The 25996-nt window shown below is 31.6% G+C and overlaps 1 protein-coding gene across 1 annotated transcript in view; it reads left to right on the forward strand.

Moving 5' to 3' along the window:
* The first annotated feature begins 1854 nt into the window (after positions 1-1854).
* Positions 1855-25996, forward strand: part of LOC140445462 (retinoid-inducible serine carboxypeptidase-like) — a 60346-nt gene continuing 36204 nt past the window's right edge. The window contains exons 1-2 of the mRNA XM_072537492.1: positions 1855-1926; positions 25163-25438. Of these exons, the coding sequence (XP_072393593.1) occupies positions 1875-1926; positions 25163-25438 (328 nt within the window). The 5' untranslated portion in view covers positions 1855-1874. The remainder of the gene's footprint in view (positions 1927-25162; positions 25439-25996) is intronic.

Below are 25996 nucleotides of genomic sequence, written 5' to 3' on the forward strand. Positions count from 1 at the left end.
ATAATGATTTGTGAACAGAAATATTGACCTCTGTACGTGATCACATTAAAGCCCCGAAAGCAGAAGTCGGCTACTATGAGCTGTTAGGTAAAACAGTCACTATAAAAATGAGAGTAATCAAAGACAAGCGTCAGACCTCATATATGAAAAACGAAATAATGTCATTTCATTTGAAATGGACATGAGTGCTATTAACGTGCTAAACTCAACTGTGAATTATTGACAACAAAACACCCCATATCCCACTCCAAGTCCACACAGTTACACTCCTAAAGATAGTACAGGCACATCAGGCGCAACAGTAAATTATTGGCCCAGTAACAGTTGGACCCAACTGGATAAGATTCTCTTCGTATTTTGTTCGCACAAATAACGGCATCTTTTAATAGTTCTCTCAAATCATTCACACGCGTCAAGCTGGTTAATACCAGTCGATAAATAGTACTCTAAGTAGGTGGTTGGATTGTCTGGGGTCCCTTCTGATTCGACAATACTTCCATATATTTTACGACCATAGATTCAATTGCGAATAGAATATGATATTGGGTATGAAAGCCATATTCCAGATAATACGAAGATTGATCATCCAAGATTGACGATCCCTTCAATAGTGACCATTCGAAATATCAGCGATCAGAGTCCTGTCCTGAACTTTCAGTAGTAAGTAGTGATGATGAAGATAGTAAAAATTTTTAAGAATTATCAAGGTACGTTTATGGCAAAAATAGATACAAATGGTTAAGAAATCCACCAACTACTGGCAAAACACAAAGTCATAACATTATAATATTTCTTCCTGGTTTAAAGTCTGCTGCAACAGACTGTGCCGAAAAAATGCCATATAATTTGTGGAACCTTTTAATTTACTATGCTATTATAAACATAATTGTGGAATGCACAAATGAAAAAATTAGCGATCCATCATGTTCATATGGTAGTCCAGCTTCTTTTGTTGAGCATACGGACTTTTGAAACTAAAAGCATTCTAAATTTTTATACCTTACGTCCGCTTTTAAATCGAATCCTAAGGATGCTGTAATCCTAAGGACTTGTAAGTGACAGCACGGGACGTGATATATTTCATACTACGATGACACTGAAACGATTTTTATTTCTGTTAGCTGTCTTATGGTTTTACAGCGCAGCTACAAGGAATGAGAGACTTATTGACAAATTGCGTTATATTAGTGAAATTTTCCATAAGTTTATAGAAAACTGTAAAAGGTGGTATATACCAGGAGGCTATCCAACTATCGATGATGTGCTTGTTCGTTTTAGAGGTCGTTGTTTTTTTCGCGTTTATATAAAAAGTACACCTAACAAATGTGGTCTAAATCAGATGTGTCTTTGTGATGGCAAGACTCATTTTTTGTTAAATGCCTTTATTTATGCAGGGAAAAGGGTAGTACCCAATCCCCAGAAGCTTTTTTTTTCTGACATTATCAGTATTTTCTCTTATTGAACCGATGAAACAAACTGGACTGGAGTTAACTGATTTACCTTAAATGAACTGCTCGCACAAAAACTAACCTATGTTGGAACTGTACGTAGAAACAAAAGAGATATTCTATCATATATAATTCCGAATACAGAAGATGCACTTCATTTGTCTAAATTTGTTTTTACTTTATTTATGGATAAAAATTCTTAACGATTTTTAGCCAGTAGCTCATAAACCCTCATATATAAAGTTTATACATACAATATTTTTCGATAAAAAATATTCAAGCAAAACGAGCCATATTTTTTAGGTCTATATCAAAAATTAATAATAAAAAATGTAGTTAAGTTTTATTAGTTTTTCAATTAATTTTTGATATAAATCTAGGTAATCAAATACCATACACCACTATACTTTCTATTATTCGCATAAAATGCGGCAACACATATTATTGTGTATTGTGTATTGTGTACAAGGAATCTTAGGTAAGTTAGTAACATTAATTAGTTTATTTTTCTTACATTTTCTAGTTTATTCTATCCTCATCAGCAATAATCCAGTAGTACTTGTACTTTTATTTTCTCTCTCTCTCTCTCTCTCTCTCTCTATATATATATATATATATATATATATATATATATATATATATATATATATATATATATATATATATATTATATCTGATGTGCCCTTGGTAGATTGTATGTGTTTAACTACTTTTTTATTTTATTATAAATCTTACTTCATTGTTGGTGTTTTCTTCATTACCTTTATGGTATAACAAATTTCCTGATTTTAGCTGTATTTTTTGTGCCGATAATATCCCACTGTATTTTAGTCAGTTCTTCCTCTAGTTCGTGGATTTTAGTGTTTTCGTTCATGGATCTGATGCTATACGTTCCTACATTTATTTTTGTCGAATATTTGCCTCCCCCAGAATCCTTGAGGCGGATTGGTTTCCCGGTGTGCGATTCCGAGTTAGTAACTCTACCCACCTGGGGACCTATTCAGTTTGTTTTATAATTCGACATGTTTCCTGAAGAGGGTTTTTGGCAATAAAACACCTCGCTTACCAGACGGGTTGGAGAGTTCTGTATCAGCCGCCTACTCTGGGTCAGACGCTGTTCGTATCCGTCCACTCTGGATCAGACGCTACTGTTTTGCTAGTTTTTGGTCCACGCCGGGTATTTCATTACACGTAGCTTAAATTAAAAAGAATGTCCTTGAAAATCAGACAGGTGTACGCTCCAACAAGTACGTATAGCGATGAAGATATTGAACATTTCTACGAAGACATAACAACAGCTATGGAAGAAAAGAAGTTAAAATTAACGCTTTTAATCGGGGACTTTAACGCCAAAATAGCAGAACAACTATATAAAGAAGAAGACAGACAAAGTAGGACACCATGAATACGGAAAAGAAATGATAGAGGACACACATAGATGAATTACTTGGAGGAGAAGCAACTATGCAATGAATACATTCTTTAAGAAAAAACCCCAAAGAAAATGGACATGGATTAGGGATTAGTCCCAATGGTAAAACTAAAAACGAAATTCATTATATTCTTTCAATGCAAAAATACATGGTTAAAGACGTAACAGCCCTAATTCGCTTCTCAAGCTGATCATTGATAGTAGATTTGAAACAAGAAATAAAATGGAAGATAATCAAAAATTAGACATGGAAAAACTAAAACAAGAAAAACAGACGTACGAAGAGAGAATAAAGGAAATATTGCCGACCAAGGAAGACATAGAACACAAACATATCTACGAAATAAACCTGATATTTACTGAAACTCTAATGAAAGTGAGTAAAGAATAGACAACAATAAAAAAAGAAAGTTTCATATCCCAAGAAACAAATATTCTTATTAACACAAGAAGAGCATTACTAGAACAAGGGGACAGAAATAAAATTAAATACAAAGAAATAAACAAAACTATTAAAAAAAATATCAAGGAGTGTAAACGGAGAGTACAGGAAGAAAATATAGAGAAAACAATTGAAAAAAATAGAAACATAAGGTGCTTAAAGCAGAACCTGGGAAACATACAAATTAATAGCATAAAGAATAAAGAAGGAGTGGAGACAAACAATATGAAAGAAATTTGACAGATAACGCACGAATATTATACAAATCTCTATAAAGCAGAACAAAAACCAACCTAAGAAATCCGTAATCAGTTACAACTAAAAATAAAGAACGTTAACTCTGACCTACAACCAGAAATCGGTAAAAATGAAATGAAAACAGGCACTCAAAGAAATGAAGAATAACAAATCTCCTGGGAAAGATGGAATAACTGTGGAAATGATAAAAAATGGAAGGAAAACTACAGTGGAAGTCCTTTATGTACTAATGAATAAAATATTGTACACAAAACAAATAGCCACCACATGGAACGAGGCAATAACACTATTACTATTTAAGAAAGGCGATAGAAAAGTTCTGAAAAACTATAGGCCCATAACGCTACTGAATGTAATGTACAAACTGTTAACTAAACTTCTAACAAACAGATTAACAACTAAGCTAGATAATTACCAGCCAAGAGAGCGAGCCGGTTTTAGAAAAGGATTCAGTACAAGCGACCATCTGCTTACGATAAAAATATTCATTGAAAAGGCCAACGAATATCAAATCCCAATGTATATGGCATTTATAGACTTTGAAAAAGCATTCTATAAGGTGAAACATTGGGCAGTAAAGAAGTCTTTACAAAATGGGAGAATAGACTATAGATATACGGACTTAATTTCCAATATATATGATCAAGCAACAACATCTATTAAAATAGTTGAACAAACGGAGCCCAGTAAGATACGGCGAGGAATCAGACAGGGTGACACTGTATCACCTAAACCATTCAATTAAGCTTTGGACGACGTTGTAAGGAAATTACAATGGGAAAAACGAGGTATTAACATAATTGGCCAATACTTGAATCACATGAGATATGCAAACGACATTGTATTAATAACAGATAAAAGGGAAGAATTACAAAATATGATGGATGAATTAAATAGCGAATCAACAAACATATATCTACAAATGAATTATAAAAAAAACGAAAATTATGGCCAACCAACCAGAAGAATTAATAATTACAATTGCACAAACAACTATAAAACAATTAAAAGAATGTGTATATTTGGTACAACTAGTTAAATTAAATAAAGGAAATCAGACCGAAGAAATAAAGAGAAGAATACGGTTGGCTTGGGTATCCTTCGGTAAACTTTTCTATATACTAAAAAATAGAAAATATCCCCAATATTTAAAAACAAGAATCTTCAACCAATGTATACTTCCTGTTCTCACCTATCTCAAACTTGGACGTTTACAAAGAAAAACATGGAAAAAATAGCAAACACCCAAAGAGCCATGGAAAGGCAAATGCTAAACATCTATCTAAAAAGAAAAGAAGTACTTGGATCCGCAACAAAATAAAAGTGACCGATGTATTAACGCAGATAGCAAAACTTAAGTGGAAGTTCGCTGGATATACCATAAGACAAAAAGACGATAGATGGAATAAGATGATTATACACTGGAGACCATATAGTTACAAAGGAAAAAGAGGAAGGCCACAAATGAGATGGTCAGATAACTTGAAGAAACACGCTGGCCCGAAGTGGATACAAACTGCCTACAATAGAGAGACGTGGAAGAAGGAAGAAGAGGCCTATGTCCAAAATTGGACAGCAAGGTCTGTATAGATATATGTATATATATATATATATATATATATATATATATATATATATATATATATATATATATATATATTTATATAATATAATAGTCTCCCGTTTTATACCGCTGTCGCGGCTTTGGGAGTATAGCAGGGTAGTCTGCTATATCTAGGGCCTACGGTATACAAGGAAGGTAACATGGCCAGTGCTCCGCTTCAACCGTCTATTATTACCCCTGGTTTTACCCAAGGTACTCATTTTTATTCAGGCTGAGTCGACCTGGGGCCTATAGACATTGTTAAAATGTCTAGATGTTCTTGCCGGCGGTAGGATTCGAACTCCGGACCAGCGGCTTGCGAGGCAAGCATCCTACCGCTTGCGCTACGCAGGCCCTATATATATATATATATATATATATATATATATATATATATATATATATATTGTTTTGATGTATTTTTTTGTTTGAATGATGAGCAATGAGTATTTTTAATAATATAATATATAGGGTTTTTATCGCGGTTCTCAAAGAATTAGCTTGTAAGTACTTTTTTAAATTATCTTTATTATAACTATTATGAAACACACATATATATCTAACCTAGTCAATGTAAATTTAAAATAAACTATCTTTAAACTGATATTCTTATAAAACTAATTAAATTCTATAGACAATCTAAAATTTAAACAAACTATCTTCAAAATTGAAATTGTTATGACACTAACTAAATTATATTAACAAAATTTTGTACCTTTCTTTCACTGAATGCCTAAATGAACTGTTTTCCACTATATATATTCTAGTCACCACTGAAAGTCTTCGTACTTCGGTTATCCTTGTTTTTGTGAAATTTCTTTTTCCAATTATCAGCTTCTACCAATTTAAGATATAGTTTTCTTCACCAGCATGTATACACCACCAACCAAACCAGCAAACAGCATTTATATTTATTCTTCTTTTCAATATACCAATATCCAATTATTATAAGTTGATTTATACTAATCTCCAACCATAATATAATTTAATTTCTTCCAATATACCTTTTTTTATCTTCAATAATTATTTGTGTATAATTATAAATGTGCATTAAATTATATGCATAATTTTTAATCTTCATTTAACTCACTATATTAAACATTTTGACTATTTGTACTTGATTCACTGACTCCAACTAACTTTCATAATAAACTGCTTGACTTCTGACTAAAAACTTCCAAAAAACTGCCTCTTCTGAATAAAAACTGCCATAAACTCTTCTGACTGCACTATCTAAAACTTTTCTGACTAAAAACTTTCAAAAACTGCTGAACAATTGACTTCACTAAGTAAATGTATCTATCTTCTAACTAACTTTCATGATAAAACTGCTAAAAACTGCCATCTTGAATCCAAATCACGGGTATTTATATGTTTGTGGATTTCTAGAACCATCTCGTAAGATATCATGTTCTATTCAGTTCTATTTAATACATGTCTGAATTTTCTGGAACAAACCATTTCGCAAACATGGCCATCTCCGGAGATCCAGAGAATTCCATTCTTTTCTATTAATAATTTTGTTTACATTTAGGCTTTTCAGATCAGAATATATAATTAAATTAGTAACTTAACATTCTAATTTAATAAAATACACATTTCAAACAATATATTATTATAACCCACTTTATATTCGTAAATATTTTTAAACGTCACTTCAGAGTATAAATATCTGTCAATCTCCGAGAGTATTTTTGGTTGCCTAAGCACATGGCTCACTTATATATATTTACAATATTAAAATACAACTTTTTACAATTATTATGCTAATTTATTAAAAATGCCCTCACATAAATATATTTTTATTAAATTCTCTAGTATATAACTTATTTAAAACAACCAAATATCTAATATTATGTAGTATATAACTTATAAATTATTTTCTATAAACCCTAATCGTCACAATACCCCAAAATTTAAATTTAAAATAAATAATTTACTTATTATTTTTTTAAATATTAATTTTCTTATCCCTTATTAAATTTAATAAATCAAATTTTTTTTTTTTTTTTTTTTTTTTTTTTTATTTAAAATGTGTTAAATACATCCCTGTTCGCTGTCTATGTCAAAACAGAGAACAACGGAGCAAGCACAGTTCGGCTATTCTATGGTCAAACTGTCATGTCAATTGGAGCAATGAAAATGGAGGCTATGTCAAAAATTAAAAACAACTAATGTAAGGTTCTATAATTATTTTGTATTCTGTTTATTTATAGACAAGATTTCCGTTCACAAGGCTTTCATCTATATGAATCGTAAGTTTTACACTTTCCATATTATTTTTAGAAAGACATTTATAGTATTAATTCTGTATCTAACCCCAAATTATGATTTTTAGGGTAGCAACAATTTCCACATGTACAAAATTCAACAAGTATGATGTCAAATTTAATCACAACAATGAAATCTACCATCTATTTAACAAATCAAGTCTATTGAATAAAATGGATATATCAGTAAGCTGTTAGTATTTTTATAATTAGTGTTAAGTTTATAATATATTACTTCTTTTTGAAAAATTGTACATTTTTCTTGATTTATTTTAAGTCCAACTTTATCTAATCTGTTTATTATAATTTTTAGGTGTTTCTCATGATCTTCAGCCGTTTTAGAAACAATTAATATATCACCAATGTAGTGAATTACAAAATGTTCATATTGATCCAAAATATCATGAAGACATCTACATAGAGCACTGCAAGATGATTGAAGTCCAAATGGTACTACTTTGAATTGATATACTACTCCATCTATCTGAAATCCTGTATACTGTCTACTTTTTCTTTCTAGAGGTATTAACCAGAAACTATGCTGTAAATCGATTTTAGTGAAAAATGACATTCCTGTAATTCTTCCTAATATTCCATCTATACTCATTGGTGCTTCAAATTGCTTTTCAGTAATCTTGTTAATATTCCTTGCATCCAAACATAACCTGATTTCACCTGATCTTTTTCGTACTACTACTATGGGGTTAATAAAACGTGTGTCTGCCTTCTCAATGATCCCATCTTCTAACATATTATTAATTGTTTTGTTTACTTCTTCTCTGTATTTATATGGTATTGGGTATGATTTTGTTTTAAAATCTTTTTCTTCTTTAACTTTTATACTATGGATATAATTTTGTGCAATTCTATTTTCTTTATTGACAAGTCCCTTGTGTTGTTGCAATATGGAAATGACTATTGATTTATATTCTTCAGGGCAATTTAAAACTTTCATCATATCTTCTTCTTTACAAATAACATTATTCTTCATTATGTACTCATTATTCCTTGCTTCCAATTTTACGCACTCCGCCTCGTAGGCATCCATCTGCTTAAAATTTCCATTCCTTAAATATTCACTACAATAATTATTCTTTACATTCTTTTGGGACATTTCCCTATCATCAAAATACATGTCTTCTTCATAAACATCATTATTTTCTTTTAATAATATCCTATCAACTCTTATTCCTTCTTCCACCTCATCTTTCTGCATAAATTTAATTATTTGCCCTTCCAAAGTTACCATTTTTTCTTCAAAATCTATCTTTACTTTCTTCTTTTCCAATTCATCATTTCCCATTAATATATCAACACATAAATCCTTGACAATAAATCCTTGCATATTAATTTCTTTATTAAGAATATTAATTTTAAAATTGGCTAGTTTATCAATTTCACCCAACTTCTTATTATTTGCACCAATAATTTTAATTTTTGGAATCTTTATTATATCTGATAGTTTCAATGTATTAAAAATAAAATTCTCCGAGACTAATGTACTTTCTGAACCAGTATCTATCATAATTTTAATCATTTTATTTTTGGCCAAAGCATTTATATAAATTAAATTAATAGATTCAATAATTTTATCTTCATCTAAAGAAATAAATTCAGAAGGTTTTTCATAATAGCAATGGCCTAACTTGTAATTCAGAAAGTTTACTGCACAAAATTTTGATTATTAGAATTGTCAGATTGTATCTGACCACTTGGATCTGATGTCCTATGTCTTTCCCTACTATGACTTCTACTCACATTCTCCTGCCTTGTACTACTTCGTTCCCTGCCTTCGCAGCTTCTATTCCTTCGAACACAATTTATCTGTCTGTTATAGTTAGGTCGCTCTGTATTTCTTCTATTGTTAAAATCTTGTCTATTATTATTAGTACTGTTATTAAAATGTTGTCTATTATAACTAGTATTGTTATTACAATTTTGTCTAATTTGATTACTGTTATTATTATTAAAATTTTGTAAATTATTACCATACCTAGTATTATTGTTATATGATTGTCTATATTGTTGATTATCATTTTTTTTATATTGAAAGTTATTATTGTTTTTTCTGTTGTTAGTATTACTTGTCATATTGCCTCTTTGTATTCTTTGAATAAAATTAATGAAACTATCTATTGTTTGAATATTTTGTACAGTTACGGTTTGCACAACATCAGCATCAAAATGTCTAGATACATTTAAGACTGTTTCATCCTCTCTAAGTGGTGGTTCTAAATATTTTGCAACTGTTATCAGTTTTAATGCATAATCTACCATATTTGATTTTAAATTGTGATTATACTTTCCAAAATATAGAATTTCTCTAAACTTTGCTTGCTCTAATTCACCCCAATAATAATTTAAAAATTTATTTTCAAATGTTTGAAAGTTATCTAAATCATTTTCAATACTAGCAAACCAAGTTGCTGCATTGTCATTTAATGTCACTCTAATATAATCTTTAATATCATTAATATTATTCACAACTCTTAATTTATGTTTTAAACTATTTATATATACTCTAGGATGCAAATTTTTTATATTACCAGAGAATTTAATCCCAGTCTCATTTGTTAAATTTAAGTAAGGTCTCCCTATGTCTCTCATTTGTGAAATATCATCTATTCTCTGTTCCACATTTCTTATTTGATTACAATTTATTTGGATATTTTGTTGTATATCGTCTAATTTTTCTTCTGTGTTTCTCCTGTCTTCGTTAATTTTTACTTCTAAGTTACATTTCTGTAACTCTATTTTCTGTTCTATATCTATCTTATTATCTTGAATAATCCTCTTTACTTCTGTCCTCTTATTGTCTATCCTTTTCTTGTAGTCATTCCGTATACTTTTTATTTCATTTGCTACTTTTTTCTCTGCAGCTTCAAGTTTTTTATCCATTTGTTTTACAATTTTATTATTATTATCTTCTATTTTCTTTTCTAATTTTCTATAATTCTCTTCCAATTTCTGTTCCATTTTTTTCATGTCTTCTTTGACTTCTTTTGAATTCTCTTCCAATTTTTTTATGTCTTCTTTGATTTCTTTTGAATTCTCTTCCATTTTCTGTTCCATTTTTTTCATGTCTTCTTTGACTTCTTGTGAATTCTGTTCCATTTTGTGTTCTATTTTTTTCGTATTCTCTTCCATTGTCTTGTTCATCTGCATCAATAATGACATCAAAGCTGCCATATTGACATTTTCCTCTCTTTCTGGATTCATTTCTGCAGTATCTTGTGGAGCTTGAACTAAACTCTCCTCTTGTATAGGTTGTGTTTCTACTTCCACATCTTCTTCATTCTTTTTGCTTCTTGTACCTTTCTTTCCTTGAGACATTTTGAGACTTTACTTGTTCAAATATAATTAAAAATAAAATCTATAATTTTTTCTTTCTACTGATAATTAATTTAATTATATGAGAGCACTTATCTTCCCAAACTAATTCTTTTAAATAGAGAGCCCCACGTTGGGCGCCAAATTGTTTTGATGTATTTTTTTGTTTGAATGATGAGCAATGAGTATTTTTAATAATATAATATATAGGGTTTTTATCGCGGTTCTCAAAGAATTAGCTTGTAAGTACTTTTTTAAATTATCTTTATTATAACTATTATGAAACACACATATATATCTAACCTAGTCAATGTAAATTTAAAATAAACTATCTTTAAACTGATATTCTTATAAAACTAATTAAATTCTATAGACAATCTAAAATTTAAACAAACTATCTTCAAAATTGAAATTGTTATGACACTAACTAAATTATATTAACAAAATTTTGTACCTTTCTTTCACTGAATGCCTAAATGAACTGTTTTCCACTATATATATTCTAGTCACCACTGAAAGTCTTCGTACTTCGGTTATCCTTGTTTTTGTGAAATTTCTTTTTCCAATTATCAGCTTCTACCAATTTAAGATATAGTTTTCTTCACCAGCATGTATACACCACCAACCAAACCAGCAAACAGCATTTATATTTATTCTTCTTTTCAATATACCAATATCCAATTATTATAAGTTGATTTATACTAATCTCCAACCATAATATAATTTAATTTCTTCCAATATACCTTTTTTTATCTTCAATAATTATTTGTGTATAATTATAAATGTGCATTAAATTATATGCATAATTTTTAATCTTCATTTAACTCACTATATTAAACATTTTGACTATTTGTACTTGATTCACTGACTCCAACTAACTTTCATAATAAACTGCTTGACTTCTGACTAAAAACTTCCAAAAAACTGCCTCTTCTGAATAAAAACTGCCATAAACTCTTCTGACTGCACTATCTAAAACTTTTCTGACTAAAAACTTTCAAAAACTGCTGAACAATTGACTTCACTAAGTAAATGTATCTATCTTCTAACTAACTTTCATGATAAAACTGCTAAAAACTGCCATCTTGAATCCAAATCACGGGTATTTATATGTTTGTGGATTTCTAGAACCATCTCGTAAGATATCATGTTCTATTCAGTTCTATTTAATACATGTCTGAATTTTCTGGAACAAACCATTTCGCAAACATGGCCATCTCCGGAGATCCAGAGAATTCCATTCTTTTCTATTAATAATTTTGTTTACATTTAGGCTTTTCAGATCAGAATATATAATTAAATTAGTAACTTAACATTCTAATTTAATAAAATACACATTTCAAACAATATATTATTATAACCCACTTTATATTCGTAAATATTTTTAAACGTCACTTCAGAGTATAAATATCTGTCAATCTCCGAGAGTATTTTTGGTTGCCTAAGCACATGGCTCACTTATATATATTTACAATATTAAAATACAACTTTTTACAATTATTATGCTAATTTATTAAAAATGCCCTCACATAAATATATTTTTATTAAATTCTCTAGTATATAACTTATTTAAAACAACCAAATATCTAATATTATGTAGTATATAACTTATAAATTATTTTCTATAAACCCTAATCGTCACAATATATATATATATATATATATATATATATATATATATATATATATATATATATATATATATATATATATATATATATATATATATATATATATATATATATATATATATATATATATAAGAAAATAAGAAAAAGGTTATTGTGAGTTGATAGTAAAATAAAGGTAAAAGGTATCGGCATAGCTCGCAACAAAGGAAAAAAATATAATAAAATACGTGTATAAGATAGAAATCAACCGTATATACGTATTTCTGACTATTGGTCGTTTTCAGTACGGTCCACCCAAGTTAGAAAAGAAGCATATTAACTTGGGAAATGATCACTACAGGAGCAATGCGACCAATTTGTGGCAATAATGTTAGAAGACTCTGAGGTTTCCAGAGCAACAACTAACACATCCACGGAGGAAGCTACAGCTACCTGAGGAAAGGAATGCCAAACGTTTAGAACGTTTTAAACAATAAGAAAAAGGTTAGTGCGAGTTGATAGTTAAACAAAGGTTTACATTTATTTAACAAAAGAACCTTACCTTACGAAAGATATTTTATGAAATTAATAATTAAGGTACCTATTAATTTACCTTTTATGACGCTAAAACGAAATATTTTCGAATCGATTTTTCTATAAAACGATGTATACCTTTTAGTACTAGAATCCTTGAAAATTTAATAATCCACTATCAAAAACGCTTAGAAGTTAAAGAAAAAAAAGTTTCTAACTAGAAACGTTCTAAACGTATTGAAAAAAAAACTAATTACAAGGCGCCATCTTCAAAGAGCTCTAGGTCCCTTAGAAAGCATTTTCGGACTATGTGAATTGGGTTAAATTATCTTAAAATTATCTGAGGAGTCTGCGGTCTTCGTTTATCAGAAGAGTCTCTGGAGACCCTGTATAAGAAAAAATAAAGCCTTTTTACAATGTTAATAGAATCTAGCGATTGATATAATTAAATTTCACAGAGTGTGGCAAAATAAAATAAAAAAACGCAATATTTTACTCCCCATGTATGGGTAAATCGTTGATATTGACCTATCATTGAGTATGACTTGCGACATATGACCTATATTTAAAAAAATTATCAAAATCTAATCAGCAGTTCAGAAGGGACTAATTTTAGAAAATAGCGTTATGTTTTGATATACATATTGGTAACCTCAGTATCCACAAAATGGGCACTGGTTTATTGACAATACCTTTTAATAGTAGAGCCTTAAGATAGATTATATATTTTTTTATATTAGCATTAACGAAGAAGCTTTATAAAAAGTTGGAAAAATAAACAATAATTAACAAAGAAACCCTTAAAAGAAAATTCTCTGCACAAAAATTAAGTGATCAATCAAGCGTCAAAACTCATATAAATGTACAAAGAAAAGAACAGAGAAGTCAGATAAAGGATACGCAAAAGAACGGAGCTAATAATATCAAAGAATCTACGCACACATTAAACAATGTTTAAGAGGAATTAGACGATATGAATCTTGAAAAATATTAAAATCCTTAAGAAACAATACAAACAAAAAGATCGTACTTTAATATAGAACAGAAGAGGAATGGGACTGGGAAGGTATAAAGAGCTATAGACAGAAGAAAACTGACACAGAAAAGCTGCCATAACAAGATCAAAATAACTAATAGAATAAAATAACATTATCAAAGACAAAAATCTATAAAAACCATACATTGGACTGTCAAGGAGAAATAGTAAATAAATCAATCAAAAATAAAGCCAAAAAAGGTCACAAAATTATACATCAAATGTTTACACCAGCAATAAAATAAAAAAAATACCGGAAGAATGGAACAAAGCGCATATCATTTCAATATTATAAAGAAATGTGAAAACTCTAGGAGTATTAGTATGTAATTAGTATGCAAGTAATGCAATTTATGAGCCGGCTATCGAAACGAATAGAAATATATAAAAAATCTGCTGTAAAAATGTAGAAGACCTGACAGTTGACATCATGCATACCTTATCAATTTGAATCGTTTTGCTTAGAAATATTTGAATTTTTTAATTTTTTAGTGTAAATTAAATCCAATCAATCTGGAATTTAAAATTTTTAATATCCCATAAAAATAAAATCGCAGAAATATAATGAATAGTAAAAATTATTAGTCATAAAATAAAACTCTATGGCTATGCGTTGAGTAATAAATCATATCATGATACACGATCTATTTACGAGCTGATTTTAAAGAATACTAAAACTATATCATTAAAATTTATTATATTTTACCGCTAGGCATATCTGTAGTAGAAAGTCTTTGAAATTACCATAATTGTCAAACCTGGAATAACAGAAACTGTTTTTATGGTGCTTAAATCGTACTACCTATACTAAAGCGACTGCTACAAAACACAATAAAACAAATAGTTTCACTCGATAATCTAAACCAAATCATTTCGAAGAACATTATAGAATTGGATAATGTCAGATTAACTTTAATCAGAAATAGCTCATACAACAAAAAATTGTAGTGCAGTAGGTTAAGACATTTAAGAAATAACTGATAAGGTCGACTGAAGGTTGCTTTCTTAACTAAAAATACTTGTTCCTGTTAACTCTACTTACCTATCAAGTCGTATCATTTAAAAAACCTTGTAAAATGGATAAATATTATAGCAGGGGCCGGTAATATGCAGCATATGCACTAATAGAAGCGTATGGAATATAAAGTGGAAGAACATTACAAAGAAACAGGAAAAATCAGAATAAAATGCTAAAAAAGTAGAAAAAGTGGATAACAAGCTTAAAAAGCTAGAACTTACAAACTCAGAATATTTAAAGTAACTAAATCTCTTAGCATTATGTTGTTTTATTTGCAGCGAAGCATTTTGTCTTAGAAGTATTCATTTTTAGAAACAATTCTCTTGATGTCGTGTTTACGCAATCCAATAACTATTGACGGACCAGGATACTAATGCATCAGATAACACTGTCGGCAGCGTACCTAAGATTATTAATCAGTTCACCATGTATTTTGATTCCAAAGTAATTACCTTACAAAGCCTGTTTGAAAATTATATCCGAGTAGATATTAAATAACAGCGGGGGTAGAGTGCATCCCTGTTTGCCTCTTTGAATGTAACATTCGCCATTCACATTAATATTTCATTGACTTGTACGACGGATTTCTGCTTGCATTACAAGCTTTCTATGGTATATATGTCTCTACCATCAATCCTTTTGGTTCTTAATATGTTTAAAAGCGTTCCATGCTGTACCCTATCGAAAGCTTTTTTGTAATCCATGAAAGCCATACAAATATCTTTGCGTTAGTCGCAGTATTTTTGATTAAGTACATTTGAGCCAAAAAGAGCCTTACGTGCACCCAGCGTATTCCAAAAAACTGGGTTTCATCTAATTCTCTTGAGCAATAAATTTTTAATTTTCCATGGATAATGCGAAGAAAAATGTTCAATGTGTGACTTGTTAGACTAATTAACCTATATTTGTCACGTTTTTTGCAAGCTACTTCTTCGGATTTGCTATAATAGAGACTTAAGCCATTCCTCAGGTATTTCACCAGTAGTATAAATTTTAGTATAGTCAGTAAGAATAACTAAAATCACTGATGAGGACCTCTTATATTATTTTTAAGACTTCTGATCTTTCTTGAATCACATTGCGTTGTATATTTAGCCTGTCATCTTGAAATAATTTAATTATTTAATTACGAGCCCCTTCCCATATCAGCTAGCCCAATATTAGATTGATAAGAAAATTAAATTTAAGAGAACAAAAATAAAAGCGCAGAGTAAATTTAAGAAATTTTAGTGTAATAAACAACATTTTTAAATTTTCTTATTGAAAAAATGTCAAATAACTGTCAAAGTTAAACTTGATAATTAAAAGTTCTCCTATTAGTTTTTAATAATTGTGTGCATATTAAACAGTATTTAATAGTTATATTACAATTAATTAGTATTCAAGATTCCCATTGAGGTAGCCAACGAGTAAACATTACCTTGTGATGTGATAATTCGAATTATTTTGTGTGTTATGGAAACAGCAATTATTATTGGACTATAATATTATTATATTCAACTGAAGGAAAACTACAGATACAGGTAACTGTTATATTCCTATTATTTTATCCACAGTGTCCTAATAGGACGACTGTTGCAATACTAAAAATTAAGTGAAGTGTTTTTGGTATCCAGGAACACTCACAAAAATGAACTCAAATCAAAACCTCACAACTCCACAAGTCCTCCCCACAAAATCATATGTCGCTGCTACTTTATCCAAACCTCCACCTCCTACTTTCCCACGTAAGGAGCAAGCCATTTTAATGCATGCTATTCCAAATACTGTTTTATTTGACTATGTTAAAGCTATAGGGGACATTGTTATCCCAAAAAACATTACCTTTGCATCACGTATTCCAAATAACCGCATCTGTATTTATCTTTCCTCACCTACAGTTGTCGATAACCTTCTAAAAACACATCAAAATATCTCTATCAACTCTACAGTAGTTCCCATCAGAAGACTTATCACCCCAGCTAAACGCCTTCTTATATCTAACGTATCTTCTTCAATTCCACATTCCATAATTGAGAAAGCCCTTAAAGATATTGGATTACAGCTGGTCTCTCCTGTGTCATTTGTGAAATGAGGTGCACTCGGAGAAGGTTATGCACACATAATGAGCTTCCGAAGAGTAACGTATATTATCCCCGATAAAGAGAACTTTTCAGTAGATAGAAACTTCGTTATTACATACGAAAACACACCTTATAGAATATTTATTTCTACGGATAAATTGCATTGTTTTTTATGTAAAGAGGTCGGACATACCGCTGACTCATGTACCAATAATCCAACTACTTTTTCTCAAACTGAACTACCCCATCTAGAGCCCTCTACATCTGAAATTACTGATATAATTTCTGACGTAAACACTCCTGTTCAATCAGACCTAACTACTTTAAATTGCACAGAAACCCACACTGAAATAGATACTGAAACTATACACCCATCAATTCCACCCACACAAGGACAAAAAAGAGCTATATCAACAGACAGCAATTCTGATATTCCTTCTTTATTATCTTCAGCAAGTACACCCGAACCAGCGTCTAACCAAATGCTTCCTCCGTTATCCACAAAAACAAACACTATCTCCAAACCTCACAAGAAAAAAAAAACTACAAAATTAGAGGAACATAATCTATCAGCTAGTTCACTACAATCCGTAGCGGCCATTTATAAAAATAATCCATCTGGTCTAACTTTGACCGAGACTCAGTTTATTGCTTTCCTAGAAAATACACATGGTAATCCTAGTCCACTTAATAAAGCTTTTGTTTTTACGTCAAATATTGAAGGATTATTACATGACACAACCGTTCTCCATTCAGAAACTAAGGAAAGATCCCTTAAAAATCGACTTACGAGACTTCAAAAGAAAATCAAAAGACAGCTAAACCCAGATGACTCTGATAATATCAGCGTCTCATCTGAACTCCTAACCAATGATGAAACCAAAACCCTTCTCTCCCAACAGCCAGAACAACCATCTCAGTTGCCCCTTACCCCTTCAACTCAAGATTCACCTTCAATTTAATCCAATGGAACTGCGATGGGTTCTTTCCCCGTATGGAAAGAATCCAACAACTAGTGACAGAAAAACAACCCGATATCATATGTCTACAAGAAACGAACTCAAAAATATCTAAGCTTCCCACACTAAAAAAGTTCGAAGGATATCATTATATCAGAACTAATTGTGACAGAGCCAGTGGCGGGACATCTATTTTATTTTTATTTTTATTTATATATTTTATTTATATATAAGTGAAATATATTCATCCCATCTTCTCATCACCACCGAACTCGAGGCTATCGCCGTAACTACTTGGTGTCCTAATAAACTTACGATATGCAGTGTTTACATTCCTCCTAACTACCCCCTTAAAGAAATTGAAATTCTAAATCTTATATATCAGCTCCCCATTCCATATATTCTAGTAGGTGACTTCAATGCTCATAACTTTATGTGGGGGTCAAACCATACTAATGGCAAAGGTAAAACTATAGAAAACGTTATCAATTGCACAGGCTCCTGTCTACTAAATACAGGCTCTAATACGCATCTGAACTTTTCCTCTGGCACATTTTCGGCGATAGATCTTAGTTTTAGCGACCCAAAAACATATACTTCACTAACTTGGAAAACTTTCGATGATCTATATGACAGCAACCACTTTCCAATATTTGTATCATCTGATATCTCCAACCATGAACAAACTATAACCAGAAACAAAAAGAGAAATCAAACGATTTCTACTTAGCGAAACCGAATTCAAATCTTAACCACTGTGTTTCCTAAAATTTGCGAAACAAACAGCTGGATGAATTAGATTCCCTTGCCGATTAATTCATCCAGCTGTTTGTTTCGCAAATTTTAGGAAACACAGTGGTTAAGATTTGAATTCGGTTTCGCTAAGTAGAAATCGTTTGATTTCTCTTTTTGTTTTTAGATGGCGTAGTTACGTCTGTATATAGTTATTTTAATAACTATTGTCTAGGACGGGAAAGATTTTTGTTTTGGTTCAGAGCAGTGGCTATACCGTTCTGAAGAGACTTAAGGAGGTCGAAATACGTATCAACGGTTGTTGCTGCACTTTATCAAAACAAAAATCTAATACCGTCATTCTGTTTTGTTATTTACTTCGTTGGAAGTACGAGAAACTGAATTCACTACGAATTTTGACTAGGATGAACGGCTTGTGGAATGCAATTTTAGATTTCCTTGCCGATTAATTCATCCAGCTGTTTGTTTCGCAAATTTTAGGAAACACAGTGGTTAAGATTTGAATTCGGTTTCGCTAAGTAGAAATCGTTTGATTTCTCTTTTTGTTTTTAGATGGCGTAGTTACGTCTGTATATAGTTATTTTAATACCTATTGTCTAGGACGGGAAAGATTTTTGTTTTGGTTCAGAGCAGTGGCTATACCGTTCTGAAGAGACTTAAGGAGGTCGAAATACGTATCAACGGTTGTTGCTGCACTTTATCAAAACAAAAATCTAATACCGTTATTCTGTTTTGTTATTTACTTCGTTGGAAGTACGAGAAACTGAATTCACTACGAATTTTGACTAGGATGAACGGCTTGTGGAATGCAATTTTAGATTCCCTTGCCGATTAATTCATCCAGCTGTTTGTTTCGCAAATTTTAGGAAACACAGTGGTTAAGATTTGAATTCGGTTTCGCTAAGTAGAAATCGTTTGATTTCTCTTTTTGTTTTTAGATGGCGTAGTTACGTCTGTATATAGTTATTTTAATAACTATTGTCTAGGACGGGAAAGATTTTTGTTTTGGTTCAGAGCAGTGGCTATACCGTTCTGAAGAGACTTAAGGAGGTCGAAATACGTATCAACGGTTGTTGCTGCACTTTATCAAAACAAAAATCTAATACCGTCATTCTGTTTTGTTATTTACTTCGTTGGAAGTACGAGAAACTGAATTCACTACGAATTTTGACTAGGATGAACTGCTTGTGGAATGCAATTTTAGATTCCCTTGCCGATTAATTCATCCAGCTGTTTGTTTCGCAAATTTTAGGAAACACAGTGGTTAAGATTTGAATTCGGTTTCGCTAAGTAGAAATCGTTTGATTTCTCTTTTTGTTTTTAGATGGCGTAGTTACGTCTGTATATAGTTATTTTAATAACTATTGTCTAGGACGGGAAAGATTTTTGTTTTGGTTCAGAGCAGTGGCTATACCGTTCTGAAGAGACTTAAGGAGGTCGAAATACGTATCAACGGTTGTTGCTGCACTTTATCAAAACAAAAATCTAATACCGTCATTCTGCTATAACCAGAAACTTCTGGCGGCTAAAAAATGCCGACTGGATAGACTATACTTCACAAACAAATAACACCTTACCTTCTCTATCCCTATCCGACAATATTAACAATAATCTATTATTAATCACAGATTCCATAATTAAAGCTGCAAATTTGCACATAGGCAAAAATAGTATTTCCCATAAAAGAAAGGCAGTACCTTGGTGGAATACATCTTGCCAAACTGCAACAGAACAACAAAAATTAGCTCTTAAAAATTACCGTAAAAACAAAAATCTGGAGAATCTTATTGAACTAAAGAAAACCAGAGCCAAAGCCCGATTTATTATAAAACAAAGTAAAAAATCATCTTGGAGAAATTATGTATCCTCTATTAATTCAAGCACCAATCCGGCGGATCTCTGGAAAAAGATTAGGCAAATCCAAGGAAACAACACCAACCTCAAAATCTCTAGTATTGCTGTAAATAACACTACAATCACTGATAATCAAGAAATCGGTAAAACCCTAGCAACGCACTTCGACACTAAATTCAAAAGGAAAATAGATACCTCCTTACGAAAACCATTACCTAACGCCCCACCCTGTTCCTCACCCGAAACAATAATGGACATCACACATCTTAATTCTCCCTTTCTTTTTGAAGAACTAGTATCAGTTATTCAAACTTGTAAAAACAATGCCGCTGATCCTGACGACATTCTTTACATATTATTCAAGAAGCTCTCACACTGTAGCCTACTCAAAATACTTGAGATGTATAATTTAATCTGGTCATTTAACCAATTTCCCAATCAATGGCAAACCTCTATCGTAATACCCATTAAAAAGCCTAACCTAGAACGTTCCTTGGCCAACTCTTATAGACCTATATCACTAACTTGTACGATGTGCAAAATATTAGAAAAAATGATTAATAAAAGACTCCTATGGTTCATTGAAAAACATAAGATACTTGCTAGTGAACAGTCAGGATTTCGCCAGAACCGTTCAACCCAAGACAACCTTGTAATCCTCCAAACTCATATATCAGAGGCCTTAAACAAAAGACAAGAAGTCGTAGCTGCCATATTTGATATTGAAGGTGATTTTGACACTATAAGTAGGCAATGTATATTAAACAAACTTATCCTTCTTAATATTAATGGTAATATATTTAACTTCATACGAAATTTTCTATCTTCTAGATCGTTCAGAGTCTCTGTCAACGGTATTTTATCTTCTACTCATACTCAAACTGATGGCGCACCTCAGGGATCGGTACTAAGTCCTATACTTTTTAATCTAGCAATAAGTGATGTATTCTCTCACCTCATTTCCACTATTAAACATATCATGTATGCTGATGATCTAGTAATTTACTGTCATGGACAAAACTCTTTTACCACCTCTAAGCGTATTCAAACTGCTGTTGACACACTTTAAAAAAAAAACTAGTGACATGGGGTTATCTTTATCCTATGTTAAATCTAAAATTATAAACTTTAGTAGACGTCCCCCTTCTCCATCTCCACTTATTTTGATCAACAATGTCCCTCTTCCTGTTGCTAAACAATGCAAAATTCTCGGATTAACGTTTGATTCACGACTAACTTGGAAGCAACATATATTTGCAATTAAAGGAGAAACGAGCATAAGACTAAACATAATAAAAACTCTATCACATCATTATTCGGGATCTGATGAAAACTCACTTCTTAAAATATACAGATCACTAATACGCTCCAAGCTAGATTATGGTTGTCACATATATATATCCGCCTCCAAAACATATATTAACCTTCTAAACTCAATTCACAACACAGCCCTTTGTCTTTGTATTGGCGCTTTTCGATCTAGTCCTGTAGATTATCTTTATTGCGAAGCTAACGAATCACCTCGTTGTATAAGACGAAAACAACTGCTACTCTCTTATGCAGCATCGGTATCAGCTAACCCCTCTAATCCAGTGCATCCCTTATTTGTAATGTCCACGTATAATTTACACAATACCAATTTCTTACCACCAATAAAACCTATTCCACTAATTTTAGCACAGACACTTAATGATATCTCTCTTACACATACCCGTCCTCTTTATCTCCCTCCATCTCCTCCTTGGATCATGTCCACGCCCAAATTTAACACCTCGCTCACCAACTTCGATAAAAATAAACATCCGAAAGAGATCATTATAAATGCATTTAAAGACATTATAGATACAAATAAATACGACCTAATATTATACACGGATGCCTCAAAAAATGACACAGGAGTAGGCTGCTCTGTTACAACCTCTCATTCACTAATTAAGTCATCACTTATACCAGCCATCAGCAGCGTTTATACTGGCGAGTTATTTAGTATATTGCAAGCTTTTAACCATATATCTTCACCTAATAAGCAGGTTGCCATATGCACAGACTCTTTAGCATCAATCTATTCTATCAAAAATATATTTACTGATCATCCAATCGTCCAAAAGATCCTAGACTCTTACCAAATTATCTTGTCCCAAAACGTAACAGTTACCATAATCTGGCTGCCATCTCATATTAGTATAGAAGGCAATGAAACTGCAGATCACTATGCTAAACTTGCTACAGCATCACCTGAAATCACCGATAAAATTCAAATTTGTAAGGACCTAAAATCATATATTAAAAGAAGAACCAGACTCCTTTGGCAGCAGCATTGGAACTCTAACCGTTCGATCTTACACGAAATACAACCGTTAATAACCAGTCAGCCTACATTTGACTATTCAGCCCTCTCAAGACGAGATCTCATTGTGATAAGACGACTTCGGATAGGACATTCAAAACTCACACACGGCTACCTAATGTCCTCTAGCATCCGTCCCTCCTGTCAAATCTGTCAATCATATTTGACAATCAAACATATTCTCACTGAATGCCATCAACATTTGGCCAGAAGATTACAATACAAACTCAAAAGTGAAGTACGAGATATCCTAAACAACCCTGACCAAATAAAAGCTGTGCTGCAATTCCTTAGAGATGAACACTTATATAAAAAAATATAATTAGATTTTAATTTATACATTGTATAACATATTATTATCATTCCGTATTATTGTAACATATTCTTAATGTAACACTTAATGTTTGTGTAATGAAAATTCATGTTATAGTACCTGTGTAAGTGGCCATAGTAGCCGAGCACGTTAAAGTTGAAATAAAAAAAAAAAAAAAATTTCTTATTATAGAAAATATTTTATAACGTTATGAAAACTATTGATTAAACAGAATAATAATAACTTAAAAAAACACATAGAATATGTAATATTAACAAAAAAAATGTAAAAGTTTACCACTGGGTTACATCCCCTTTATTTTTAATGGCATCCAAAATTCTTTAAGGCATAGTTTCCCAAGTCCTAACAAAATTCCAATGTAACCGAATCCGATATTTCTTGCAATTTTTTCTTTAATTCGTTGACGGACCTGGCAGGATGTTTTCTCAAAGCTTTTTTCATTTCGCGCCACAAAGTCTCTATTGGACACAAATCGGGACTGTTAGAAAAATACTCCAGAAGTGGTATGCTATGGTCTTCAATCTATTTTAAACTCTTTTTTGGGGTATGAAAACCTGCGCCATGCTGTTGGAAGACAAAATCTTCCGCTGATGTTAAACCGTGCTCAATAATCGGTAAAAGAGATTCTTCTAAAATATTCAAATATTTGTCCGTGTTTACAATCCCATCGATAAAATGTAACCCTCCCACACCTTTAGACGACATGCTGCCCTAGATCATGACAGATGCAGGAAATTTGACTTTTCCCTTCAGACAGTCGGGATGGAAAGCTTCATTTTTCCTGCGATGATGCGATTCCTACTGTTTCCAACACACACTTCAAATCTGGACTCATCACTTCATTGTATTGAATCCCATTGCGACTGAGTCCAACCTTTATGCGATTTAAACATTAAAAATACCCGGACTCGGCACTGACACGGAACGGACATGGCACGGATATTTATAAATCGACCTTTAATCGTTTTTCACAGGACGTTTACGTCTTTGAACGCAATGATTCTATTAATCTGGGATAATCTGGGGAAATGTAATTTAACCCGTGTATTTGTTGTTACCATGTTGTGTTGTTGGTCAGTCCGTCTGCCTCGTAGATCGTTACACCCAGTCCATAGTCTCCCATCAATCCAGAAACCTTCTTTTTACTCAACTTAGCCTTAGCCTAAGTTAAAGGTTAAAGGTTAGATCTCGTTTTTTGATCATTATTATAAGTTTTCTACCTCCGCTTTTCATGCTTCAAGCTCTACTATGTGCTTATTGGCCGTAGAGGCATACATCTGAAGGTTGCTTATGTTTACTTTACTGTAATTCCGGAGAGTTGAATTTGTAGACATTGGTCAAAAAATGGCACCAAGTTTGTAACAGCATTCTTGTATTCAAACACTTCTAAAATTACTTCCAAGGAATTATTACCAAAGGAATAAAAATCTTTCTCCATGGTTTAAACTTTCCCTAAACCTGGCAATTTAACTTCGTTTAAACCCATTATCTGTATTCCCAAACGTTTCATCTCGTGGCATGCATTTGCGAGTTTTTCCGTATCGAACAGGCTTCTAACGTTTCATTTAGCAATCTTAAAGCTCGGTTTTAAAATATTTAGACTATTCCTCCCGGGGATACTTTACACCCTTTGATCATCTACCATATGCAGCAGACTAGGGGTTGTTTCTGTTTGTGCCAATTTGTGCTGTTTCTATTAAAAAGCAGATTCATAGACAGCAAATGAAAATATTATCCACAGCACGCATCTCATTTTCAGATTTACACTAAAATTAGTTCTTCTATGAATACTTACATTTTTAGAAAATTTCTTCATATTAATAGCAAACAACTAAGGTAAATCAATAACTCGTTTTTTATTTAATATTTAGGAAAAAAAGGTTTTGGACCAACGAATCAAGAATGGGGCTTATCTAAAGTAAGACCTGGTGCCAAATTATTTTGGTGGTTGCACTATACCACAGCAAACGTTACTCAACCCACAGATAGACCTCTAATAATATGGCTACAGGGTGGACCAGGATGTTCTTCAAGCGGGTACGGTAACTTTGCTGAAATAGGTCCCTGGGATCACACACTAAAACCACGAAAACATACGTGGGTTCAATGGGTAAACGTTTTATTTGTTGATAATCCTGTTGGAACTGGTAAGTCAATTTTTTGAATTATTTTTATGTAGTATGTGTAAAGCGTAATATATACGTCAAAGTTTTGGTGGTTAGATACGAGGTGTTTATATGGTTACGTAAGTAGAAGGAGAGTGGCTAAAAATCACGAAGCACCTAAACAATGCGCAGAGGAACGTTAGAAAAATAATACAATAATGAAAACAAGAAAAAAAATATATATTCTCGATGTGAAGTGAAAAGTATCGTGTAGTGCGTATGTAAAAATATTTAGTAAATTCTAACTTTCAATTTATATGACAGATTTTTATGTTTCATAATTTTCTATAAATTCCACTGTTTATTATTTTACACTATTAAAATAGTATTTAAGTTTGAAAACTTTGTTCAATGAGAGACTCATTAAATTTAAACTTTATACGTCACAGAAAATGTTCATTTTGCGCATAAATCAGAGCAACAACATTTATAGCCAGGGCGCCATTATTATGTATGTGTGGTGAAGAGGTTTGGCTTCAAACTGTGTTTGTTAGTCACAAATCTTATTAATGAAATATTACGGAGTTAAAATAAAATGAC

Source organism: Diabrotica undecimpunctata, chromosome 7 (genome assembly GCF_040954645.1).
Source record: "Diabrotica undecimpunctata isolate CICGRU chromosome 7, icDiaUnde3, whole genome shotgun sequence".
NCBI lineage: Eukaryota > Metazoa > Arthropoda > Insecta > Coleoptera > Chrysomelidae > Diabrotica > Diabrotica undecimpunctata.